Source organism: Salvelinus fontinalis, unplaced genomic scaffold (genome assembly GCF_029448725.1).
Source record: "Salvelinus fontinalis isolate EN_2023a unplaced genomic scaffold, ASM2944872v1 scaffold_0001, whole genome shotgun sequence".
NCBI classification, from domain to species: Eukaryota; Metazoa; Chordata; class Actinopteri; order Salmoniformes; family Salmonidae; genus Salvelinus; species Salvelinus fontinalis.
The window spans coordinates 2,043,842-2,056,659 of record NW_026600210.1 but is presented as its reverse complement, the minus strand read 5'-3'; the positions used below and the strand labels follow the sequence as shown (position 1 = coordinate 2,056,659).

Here is a 12,818-nt window from a genome sequence, read left to right as displayed (position 1 = left end):
GCTACGACGAGTAAAACGTACAAACCGTAATAGTTAGTCAAGAACGCTCTGGATAACGCCTAACTAGCCTAACCAGCTCTGCTACGGCCGGTAAAACGTAAAAACCGTAATAATTAGTCAAGAACGCTCTGGATAACATGTAAACAGCTTAACCAGCTCTGCTACGGCCGGTAAAACGTAAAAACCGTAATAGTTAGTCAAGAACGCTCTGGATAACATGTAAACAGCTTAACCAGCTCTGCTACGGCCGGTAAAACGTAAAAACCGTAATAGTTAGTCAAGAACGCTCTGGATAACATGTAAACAGCTTAACCAGCTCTGCTACGGCCGGTAAAACGTAAAAACCGTAATAGTTAGTCAAGAACGCTCTGGATAACGCCTAACGAACCTAACCAGCTCTGCTACGGCCGGTAAAACGTAAAAAACGTAATAGTCAAGAACGCTCTGGATAACGTGTAAACAGCCTAACCAGCTTAACCAGCTCTGCTACGGCCGGTAAAACGTACAAACCGTAATAGTTAGTCAAGAACGCTCTGGATAACGCCTAACTAGCCTAACCAGCTCTGCTACGGCCGGTAAAACGTAAAAGTTAGTCAAGAACGCTCTGGATAACGTGTAAACAGCCTAACCAGCTCTGCTACGGCCGGTAAAATGGTCAGAGTTAGCTGTTCTCTCATTTGTGTTTGGAAGTAGCTAGCTAGCAAGCTAGCCAAATTTAGCCAGTTATCTTGGGTGCTTGGTTGGGACAAGCATGCATTGGCAGGCAAGCTGCAGAAGGAAGAGTAGGCCACAATTCCCCATTGTTTATCAGTGCCATTTTGACGGCCAACTAGCTGAAAAAGTTTGAGAGGGTTTATCTAATGTTCCTTCGTTAGATTTTAGCTCATCTTGCTCTGGCTAGCATTAGTTGTTGATCTTGTGGTTGTGCATAACTGAAGGAGAGAGATACGACCTTTTCATGGTTGTTCGATCAATAGGACTGTAAAGTTCCCAAATGGAAGAGGCCTTAATATCACTGGACAGTTTTATCTCCATCTCTTCATTCAAAGACACGATCATGGACACTCTCCTAGCCCCCGTCCCCATGCCATTGAAAATAAGAATTTGTCCTTAACTGACTTGCCTAGTTAAATAAACAAAATAAAACCTGTTTTATTAATCCTTAGCCCTTCTTTGAAGACGTAGAAGGCCCATTCTTCCCCACTGTGGTTGGGTTTGTACTATTTTTTAGAATGTCTATTTTTCACCACTATGTTGTTCTGAAATATTAACACAGAAATACGGGACATGTTGAACTCTTATCATGGCGGTGAATTTGGACATTATTCTGGTCTTGTCTCGGTTTGCCCCGGTCTTGAATCGGACCCAACGCTGCTGCTTAGCATAGATCACCTAGGTGATATAGGGTATAGGACCCTGTCTTTAACCGTGTGTGTTGTCTCCCCGCAGCCGTTGGACTCCAGACAGGCCCTGGTCAAGAGACAGTCTGTAGTCAACCTGGAGAACTTCAGGAGACAATACGCCCGACGCAGATGGAAGGTAAAAACAGACCTTACACGGCAATAGGAGTGTATGGAAAGAAACCTTTGGGGGAATGAATTGATGGACTTGGTTGCTCTCCTAATCACAACTGTGTGTCTGCCTCAGGGCCTACATTCCCCCCAGCCTGGTTTGTGTAGATGGAGCCTCGTATCACTCTGAACTCTTCCCCCCTACAGCTTTCCTTCAGAATAGTGTCTCTCTGTAACCATTTAACTCGTATGATGAAGAAAGGTCATCCCAAGCTGGCAGCCCAGGACGAGGTACGTACAACAGGAGCTCACAGTGTAGTCCACATGGGGGGGCTGGTGGCAACCTTAATCGGGGAGGACAGGATCGTGGTAATGAGTGGAATGGAGTCAAATCAAACATGGTTTCCATTTGCTCTGTTCCAGTCATTATTATGAGCCGTCCTCCCCTCTTCAGCCTCCACTGCTGTAGTCTACATTTAGATTGTAGTCATCTTATCCAGAGTTAAGTTTGATGTTTTTCTACATTAGTTATCACTGGTACCAGCAGGTATATGGGTTAACTAATTCAGATCTACAGCAGGTTTATGGGCTAACTAGATCAGATCTACATTAGTTATCACTGGTACCAGCAGGTCTATGGGCTAACTAGATCAGATCTACATTAGTTATCACTGGTACCAGCAGGTCTATGGGTTAACTAGATCAGATCTACATTAGTTATCACTGGTACCAGCAGGTCTATGGGTTAACTAGATCAGATCTACATTAGTTATCACTGGTACCAGCAGGTCTATGGGTTAACTAGATCAGATCTACATTAGTTATCACTGGTACCAGCAGGTCTATGGGCTAACTAGATCAGATCTACATTAGTTATCACTGGTACCAGCAGGTCTATGGGTTAACTAGATCAGATCTACAGCAGGTCTATGGGTTAACTAGATCAGATCTACAGCAGGTCTAACTAGATCAGATCTACAGCAGGTCTAACTAGATCAGATCTACAGCAGGTCTAACTAGATCAGATCTACAGCAGGTCTAACTAGATCAGATCTACAGCAGGTCTATGGGACTGGCAGCATGACTCTATTACAGTATGTGTTGTTAGCAGTATACAGTAGGCAACAGTACAGTCCCTGTGAAAGGTGTTATAAATATGCCGCCTGGGTACCATCACAGTGCTTCTGTTTTCCACAGACATGTTAGTTCTCAAACTAAAATAAGTAACACTTAAAACTCAATTGATGGTTTTACACTGTACATTCAGTTGTTTTGGGAACAGAAGTGTGACAGCGTTCTCTGAAATGCTTAAGGAACCATATGAGGCATGTTGTTGAGCGGTAAGGGTTGTTTCTGGCTCGGGTTAAGGTCTGTTGTTTCATACTTCCAGAGGGACTGTGAGAGCGACCAGGAGACGGACGTGATCATGAAGAAAAGACCCAGAACCAGGAAGAGAAGCAACACTTCCTGAAACCTGACACTCTTTTCTGATTTGTTGAACGTGTGTCTGTAGCACACACGATTGGTCCGAAAGCAGCTCACAGAGACTACTTCTAAAACTGCTGTCCATACAATATATTTTATGTGTTGCACAGCATTCTGGGGCAATAGATGAAACGCGTTGACAGTGTTTCCTATGGAGTCATTTCAGGACCAACAGAAATGTCCCTGCCTTCTGTAAAGCTATCTAGATTGTAGGAATGTACATGTACAATTGACAGGTTAGGATAGGGGTACAGGTTAGGATAGGGGTACAGGTTAGGATAGGGTACAGGTTAGGATAGGGTACAGGTTAGGATAGGGTACAGGATAGGGTACAGGTTAGGATAGGGTACAGGTTAGGATAGGATAGGGTACAGGTTAGGATAGGGTACAGGTTAGGATAGGACAGGGTACAGGTTAGGATAGGGTACAGGTTAGGATAGGGTACAGGTTAGGATAGGGTACAGGTTAGGATAGGGGTACAGGTTAGGAAAGGATAGGGTACAGGATAGGATAGGGTACAGGTTAGGATAGGATAGGATAGGGTACAGGATAGGATAGGGTACAGGTTAGGATAGGGTACAGGTTAGGATAGGATAGGGTACAGGATAGGATAGGATAGGGTACAGGTTAGGATAGGGTATAGGACAGGATAGGATAGGGTACAGGTTAGGATAGGATACAGGATAGGATAGGATAGGGTACAGGATAGGATAGGGTACAGGATAGGATAGGATAGGGTACAGGTTAGGATAGGATAGGGTACAGGTTAGGATAGGGTACAGGTTAGGATAGGATACAGGATAGGATAGGATAGGGTACAGGATAGGATAGGGTACAGGATAGGATAGGATAGGGTACAGGATAGGATAGGGTACAGGATAGGATAGGATAGGGTACAGGTTAGGATAGGGTACAGGTTAGGATAGGGTACAGGTTAGGATAGGATAGGGTACAGGTTAGGATAGGATAGGGTACAGGTTAGGATAGGATAGGGTACAGGATAGGATAGGATAGGGTACAGGTTAGGATAGGGTACAGGTTAGGATAGGATACAGGTTAGGATAGGATAGGGTACAGGTTAGGATAGGATACAGGTTAGGATAGGATAGGGTACAGGATAGGGTACAGGATAGGATAGGATAGGGTACAGGCTAGGATAGGATAGGGTACAGGTTAGGATAAGGTACAGGTTAGGATAGGATAGGGTACAGGTTAGGATAGGGTACAGGTTAGGATAGGATAGGATACAGGATAGGGGTACAGGATAGGATAGGATAGGGTACAGGCTAGGAAAAGATAGGGTACAGGTTAGGATAGGATAGGGTACAGGTTAGGATAGGGTACAGGTTAGGATAGGATACAGGTTAGGATAGGATAGGGTACAGGTTAGGATAAGATACAGGTTAGGATAGGATAGGGTACAGGATAGGATAGGGTACAGGTTAGGATAGGATACAGGTTAGGATAGGATAGGGTACAGGTTAGGATAGGGTACAGGTTAGGATAGGATACAGGTTAGGATAGGATAGGGTACAGGTTAGGATAGGATACAGGTTAGGATAGGATAGGGTACAGGTTAGGATAGGATACAGGTTAGGATAGGATAGGGTACAGGTTAGGATAGGGTACAGGTTAGGATAGGATAGGATAGGGTACAGGATAGGGGTACAGGATAGGATAGGATAGGGTACAGGTTAGGATAGGATAGGGTACAGGTTAGGATAGGATAGGGTACAGGATAGGATAGGGTACAGGTTAGGATAGGATAGGGTACAGGTTAGGATAGGATAGGGTACAGGATAGGATAGGATAGGGTACAGGTTAGGATAGGATAGGGTACAGGTTAGGATAGGATAGGGTACAGGATAGGATAGGATAGGGTACAGGTTAGGATAGGGTACAGGTTAGGATAGGGTACAGGTTAGGATAGGATACAGGTTAGGATAGGATAGGGTACAGGTTAGGATAGGATACAGGTTAGGATAGGATAGGGTACAGGATAGGATAGGGTACAGGTTAGGATAGGATAGGGTACAGGTTAGGATAGGGTACAGGTTAGGATAGGATAGGATAGGGTACAGGATAGGGGTACAGGATAGGATAGGATAGGGTAAAGGATAGGATAGGGTACAGGTTAGGATAGGATAGGGTACAGGTTAGGATAGGGTACAGGTTAGGATAGGATAGGATAGGGTACAGGATAGGGGTACAGGATAGGATAGGATAGGATACAGGATAGGATAGGATAGGGTACAGGATAGGGTACAGGTTAGGATAGGGTACAGGTTAGGATATGATAGGGTACATGTTAGGATAGGGTACAGGTTAGGATAGGGGTACAGGTTAGGATAGGATAGGATAGGGTACAGGTTAGGATAGGGGTACAGGTTAGGATAGGATAGGGTACAGGATAGGGTACAGGTTAGGTTAGGATAGGGTACAGGTTAGGATAGGATAGGATAGGGTACAGGTTAGGATAGGGTACAGGTTGGGATAGGATAGGATAGGGTACAGGATAGGATAGGATAGGTTAGGATAGGTTAGGATACAGGTTAGATTTAGGGTACAGGTTAGGGGTACAGGTTAGATTTAGGGTACAAGTTAGGGGTACAGGTTAGATTTAGGGTACAAGTTAGGGTTACAGTGGAAAGGAAATAGGACAGCTCACATATAATTTAATGTTGTTATCCAATTGTCTTAAATAACCAACTTCCTCATTCTGCTAATGTCCTCATAAGTGACTATCTTCCTCATTCTGCTGTTGTCCTCATAAGTGACTATCTTCCTCATTCTGCTGTTGTCCTCATAAGTGACTAACTTCCTCATTCTGCTGTTGTCCTCATGAGTGACTAACTTCCTCATTCCCATGTACTGTACATGTAAAAAACAGAGTTAGTAAAGATGTGTATTATCTCTCTTGAAAACTGGCCTTATGACTGAAATGTTCAAGTTTTGATATATTTGAATATATTCATGAAATGGGGATTTTGTGTCTTAAGTGGGTCGTACATGCTGACCACACTGCTTGCGTTGCCAAATAAATCTGCACATACATGTTAATCAATAATTTTATCCAAACTTCTCGCGCACATCAACGAGCGTCTGCGTAGCCAGGCGCTAAAATAGAACTTGGTTCTATTTGTGACGCCTCTCCCATCTCCTCATTGGTTGTTAGGAGCATCTACCCACGTGGGTGATTGAAAGATGAACTGAGGGCCACCCTCCAGTCCAGTAGGTGGTGGTAATGCACCTTCAAGCTTGGTTGCCAACCGCCATGTAAAGTCCAAAGAAGAAGAGATGACTAGAAACGAACTTCCCCTTTTATCTGTGGATTAATTGTCAGGGTAGAGAACATACAAAGATCCAGGAAAAAAATGTACCTTGTGTATTTCAAGTAAAATAGCAACCCAATGTTTAATTTTATCCCAGAACAAATGATTCATGTGTTTCGACCTGTCCCCAAATGAATAGACTTCGTTCAGAGTTTGTTTTGATATTTCCACCTGATTGGGTCTGGTTGGACAACATCCACATGTGCATGCAAGCGCGTGCCCGGTGTAGTCAGCATGTTCGTTCTTGTGATTCAATGCTGGAGGCTTCGCTGTTCAACAAAAAGGATGTATTTGTTTAAAAAAAAATAAACAACTTTGTTAAAACTTGAAGTCAGCAATGTGGGTTAATGGATATTATCTCCTTGTTAGGCCACGTGGTCAGAGCCTGTGTTTGGGTTAATGGTTATTATCACCTTGTTAGGCCACGTGGTCAGAGCCTGTGTTTGGGTTAATGGATATTATCTCCTTGTTAGGCCACGTGGTCAGAGCCTGTGTTTGGGTTAATGGATATTATCACCTTGTTAGGCCACGTGGTCAGAGCCTGTGTTTGGGTTAATGGTTATTATCACCTTGTTAGGCCACGTGGTCAGAGCCTGTGTTTGGGTTAATGGTTATTATCTCCTTGTTAGGCCACGTGGTCAGAGCCTGTGTTTGGGTTAATGGTTATTATCGCCTTGTTAGGCCACGTGCTCAGAGCCTGTGTTTGGGTTAATGGATATTATCGCCTTGTTAGGCCACGTGCTCAGAGCCTGTGTTTGGGTTATTATCTCCTTGTTAGGCCACGTGGTCAGAGCCTGTGTTTGGGTTAATGGTTATTATCTCCTTGTTAGGCCACGTGGTCAGAGCCTGTGTTTGGGTTAATGGTTATTATCTCCTTGTTAGGCCACGTGGTCAGAGCCTGTGTTTGGGTTAATGGTTATTATCGCCTTGTTAGGCCACGTGGTCAGAGCCTGTGTTTGGGTTATTATCTCCTTGTTAGGCCACGTGCTCAGAGCCTGTGTGTGGGTTGATGGTTATTATCACCTTGTTAGGCCACGTGGTCAGAGCCTGTGTTTGGGTTAATGGATATTATCTCCTTGTTAGGCCACGTGGTCAGAGCCTGTGTTTGGGTTAATGGTTATTATCGCCTTGTTAGGCCACGTGCTCAGAGCCTGTGTTTGGGTTAATGGATATTATCTCCTTGTTAGGCCACGTGCTCAGAGCCTGTGTTTGTGTATCTACAGTAGTTCTATCCATTCATTAACAGGTGAACAGTAATAACAGATTAACATTAACAGGTGAACAGTAATAACAGATTAACATTAACAGTAGTGACAGTAATAACAGGTGAACAGTAATAACAGGTGAACAGTAATAACAGGTGAACAGTAATAACAGGTGAACAGTAATAACAGATTAACATTAACAGGTGAACAGTAATAACAGGTGAACAGTAATAACAGATTAACATTAACAGGTGAACAGTAATAACAGGTGAACTGTAATAACAGGTGAACAGTAATAACAGATTAACATTAACAGGTGAACAGTAATAACAGGTGAACAGTAATAACAGGTGAACAGTAATAACAGGTGAACAGTAATAACAGTAACAACAGATTAACATTAACAGGTGAACAGTAATAACAGGTGAACAGTAATAACAGATTAACATTAACAGTAATAACAGATTAACATTAACAGGTGAACAGTAATAACAGGTGAACAGTAATAACAGATTAACATTAACAGGTGAACAGTAATAACAGATTAACATTAACAGGTGAACAGTAATAACAGGTGAACAGTAATAACAGATTAACATTAACAGGTGAACAGTAATAACAGGTGAACAGTAACAACAGGTGAACAGTAACAACAGATTAACATTAACAGGTGAACAGTAATAACAGATTAACATTAACAGGTGAACAGTAATAACAGGTGAACAGTAATAACAGATTAACATTAACAGGTGAACAGTAGGAACAGATTAACATTAACAGGTGAACAGTAATAACAGATTAACATTAACAGGTGAACAGTAATAACAGATTAACATTAACAAGTGAACAGTAATAACAGATTAACATTAACAGGTGAACAGTAATAACAGGTGAACAGTAATAACAGATTAACATTAACAGGTGAACAGTAATAACAGGTGAACAGTAACAAAAGATTAACATTAACAGGTGAACAGTAATACAAGATTAACATTAACAGGTGAACAGTAATAACAGATTAACATTAACAGGTGAACAGTAATAACAGATTAACATTAACAGGTGAACAGTACTAACAGGTGAACATTAACAGGTGAACAGTAATAACAGATTAACATTAACAGGTGAACAGTAATAACAGATTAACATTAACAGGTGAACAGTAATAACAGATTAACATTAACAGGTGAACAGTAACAACAGGTAAACAGTAACAACAGGTGAACAGTAACAACAGGTGAACAGTAATAACAGATTAACATTAACAGGTGAACAGTAATAACAGATTAACATTAACAGGTGAACAGTAATAACAGGTGAACAGTAATAACAGGTGAACAGTAATAACAGTAATAACAGATTAACATTAACAGGTGAACAGTAACAACAGGTAAACAGTAACAACAGGTGAACAGTAATAACAGGTGAACAGTAATAACAGGTGAACAGTAATAACAGATTAACATTAACAGGTGAACAGTAATAACAGGTGAACAGTAATAACAGGTGAACAGTAATAACAGATTAACATTAACAGGTGAACAGTAATAACAGGTGAACAGTAATAACAGGTGAACAGTAATAACAGGTGAACAGTAATAACAGTAACAACAGATTAACATTAACAGGTGAACAGTAATAACAGATTAACATTAACAGGTGAACAGTAATAACAGGTGAACAGTAATAACAGGTGAACAGTAATAACAGATTAACATTAACAGGTGAACAGTAATAACAGATTAACATTAACAGGTGAACAGTAATAACAGGTGAACAGTAACAACAGATTAACATTAACAGGTGAACAGTAATAACAGATTAACATTAACAGGTGAACAGTAATAACAGGTGAACAGTAATAACAGATTAACATTAACAGGTGAACAGTAATAACAGGTGAACAGTAACAACAGATTAACATTAACAGGTGAACAGTAGTAACAGATTAACATTAACAGGTGAACAGTAATAACAGATTAACATTAACAGGTGAACAGTAATAACAGATTAACATTAACAAGTGAACAGTAATAACAGATTAACATTAACAGGTGAACAGTAATAACAGGTGAACAGTAATAACAGATTAACATTAACAGGTGAACAGTAATAACAGGTGAACAGTAACAAAAGATTAACATTAACAGGTGAACAGTAATACAAGATTAACATTAACAGGTGAACAGTAATAACAGATTAACATTAACAGGTGAACAGTAATAACAGATTAACATTAACAGGTGAACAGTACTAACAGGTGAACATTAACAGGTGAACAGTAATAACAGATTAACATTAACAGGTGAACAGTAATAACAGGTGAACAGTAACAAAAGATTAACATTAACAGGTGAACAGTAATACAAGATTAACATTAACAGGTGAACAGTAATAACAGATTAACATTAACAGGTGAACAGTAATAACAGATTAACATTAACAGGTGAACAGTACTAACAGGTGAACATTAACAGGTGAACAGTAATAACAGATTAACATTAACAGGTGAACAGTAACAACAGATTAACATTAACAGGTGAACAGTAATAACAGATTAACATTAACAGGTGAACAGTAACAACAGGTAAACAGTAACAACAGGTGAACAGTAACAACAGGTGAACAGTAATAACAGATTAACATTAACAGGTGAACAGTAATAACAGATTAACATTAACAGGTGAACAGTAATAACAGGTGAACAGTAATAACAGGTGAACAGTAATAACAGGTGAACAGTAATAACAGTAATAACAGATTAACATTAACAGGTGAACAGTAACAACAGGTAAACAGTAACAACAGGTGAACAGTAATAACAGGTGAACAGTAATAACAGGTGAACAGTAATAACAGATTAACATTAACAGGTGAACAGTAATAACAGGTGAACAGTAATAACAGGTGAACAGTAATAACAGATTAACATTAACAGGTGAACAGTAATAACAGGTGAACAGTAATAACAGGTGAACAGTAATAACAGGTGAACAGTAATAACAGGTGAACAGTAATAACAGTAACAACAGATTAACATTAACAGGTGAACAGTAATAACAGATTAACATTAACAGGTGAACAGTAATAACAGGTGAACAGTAATAACAGGTGAACAGTAATAACAGATTAACATTAACAGGTGAACAGTAATAACAGATTAACATTAACAGGTGAACAGTAATAACAGGTGAACAGTAACAACAGATTAACATTAACAGGTGAACAGTAATAACAGATTAACATTAACAGGTGAACAGTAATAACAGGTGAACAGTAATAACAGATTAACATTAACAGGTGAACAGTAATAACAGGTGAACAGTAACAACAGATTAACATTAACAGGTGAACAGTAGTAACAGATTAACATTAACAGGTGAACAGTAATAACAGATTAACATTAACAGGTGAACAGTAATAACAGATTAACATTAACAAGTGAACAGTAATAACAGATTAACATTAACAGGTGAACAGTAATAACAGGTGAACAGTAATAACAGATTAACATTAACAGGTGAACAGTAATAACAGGTGAACAGTAACAAAAGATTAACATTAACAGGTGAACAGTAATAAAAGATTAACATTAACAGGTGAACAGTAATAACAGATTAACATTAACAGGTGAACAGTAATAACAGATTAACATTAACAGGTGAACAGTACTAACAGATTAACATTAACAGGTGAACAGTAATAACAGGTGAACAGTAATAACAGATTAACATTAACAGGTGAACAGTAATAACAGATTAACATTAACAGGTGAACAGTAATAACAGATTAACATTAACAGGTGAACAGTAACAACAGGTAAACAGTAACAACAGGTGAACAGTAACAACAGGTGAACAGTAATAACAGATTAACATTAACAGGTGAACAGTAATAACAGGTGAACAGTAATAACAGGTGAACAGTAATAACAGTAATAACAGATTAACATTAACAGGTGAACAGTAACAACAGGTAAACAGTAACAACAGGTGAACAGTAATAACAGGTGAACAGTAATAACAGATTAACATTAACAGGTGAACAGTAATAACAGGTGAACAGTAATAACAGATTAACAGTAATAACAGGTGAACAGTAATAACAGGTGAACAGTAATAACAGGTGAACAGTAATAACAGATTAACAGGTGAACATTAACAGGTGAACAGTAAGAACAGGTGAACAGTAATAACAGATTAACATTAACAGGTGAACAGTAATAACAGGTGAACAGTAATAACAGATTAACATTAACAGGTGAACAGTAATAACAGGTGAACAGTAATAACAGGTGAACAGTAACAACAGGTGAACAGTAATAACAGGTGAACAGTAATAACAGGTGAACAGTAATAACAGGTGAACATTAACAGGTGAACAGTAATAACAGATTAACATTAACAGGTGAACAGTACTAACAGGTGAACATTAACAGGTGAACAGTAATAACAGGTGAACAGTAATAACAGATTAACATTAACAGGTGAACAGTAATAACAGGTGAACATTAACAGGTGAACATTAACAGGTGAACAGTAAAACAGGTGAACAGTAATAACAGATTAACATTAACAGGTGAACAGTAATAACAGATTAACATTAACAGGTGAACAGTAACAACAGGTAAACAGTAACAACAGGTGAACAGTAACAACAGGTGAACAGTAATAACAGATTAACATTAACAGGTGAACAGTAATAACAGGTGAACAGTAATAACAGGTGAACAGTAATAACAGATTAACATTAACAGGTGAACAGTAATAACAGGTGAACAGTAATAACAGGTGAACAGTAATAACAGTAATAACAGATTAACATTAACAGGTGAACAGTAACAACAGGTAAACAGTAACAACAGGTGAACAGTAATAACAGGTGAACAGTAATAACAGGTGAACAGTAATAACAGGTGAACAGTAATAACAGATTAACATTAACAGGTGAACAGTAATAACAGGTGAACAGTAATAACAGGTGAACAGTAATAACAGATTAACAGTAATAACAGGTGAACAGTAATAACAGGTGAACAGTAATAACAGGTGAACAGTAATAACAGTAATAACAGATTAACAGTAATAACAGATTAACAGTAATAACAGGTGAACAGTAATAACAGGTGAACAGTAATAACAGATTAACAGGTGAACATTAACAGGTGAACAGTAATAACAGGTGAACAGTAATAACAGATTAACATTAACAGGTGAACAGTAATAACAGATTAACATTAACAGGTGAACAGTAATAACAGGTGAACAGTAATAACAGATTAACAT

General features: G+C 39.1%; 1 protein-coding gene across 50 annotated transcripts in view; it reads left to right on the top strand.

Annotated features, from left to right (window-relative positions):
- dapk2b (death-associated protein kinase 2b) overlaps positions 1–6,658 on the top strand; it is a 108,596-nt gene extending 101,938 nt beyond the window's left edge. The window contains exons 10-15 of one of the 50 annotated variants that reach the window (XM_055910063.1): positions 1,450–1,539; positions 1,719–1,802; positions 2,902–3,387; positions 3,518–3,555; positions 3,594–4,118; positions 4,293–6,658. In XM_055910063.1, coding sequence (XP_055766038.1) covers positions 1,450–1,539; positions 1,719–1,802; positions 2,902–2,982 — 255 coding nt within the window. In that variant the 3' untranslated portion in view covers positions 2,983–3,387; positions 3,518–3,555; positions 3,594–4,118; positions 4,293–6,658. Of the gene's footprint in view, positions 1–1,449; positions 1,540–1,718; positions 1,803–2,901; positions 4,119–4,151 lie in introns of all 50 variants that reach the window. The other 49 variants (XM_055910049.1, XM_055910086.1, XM_055910082.1 and 46 more) reach the window with 49 other exon arrangements.
- Positions 6,659–12,818: the final 6,160 nt, after the last annotated feature.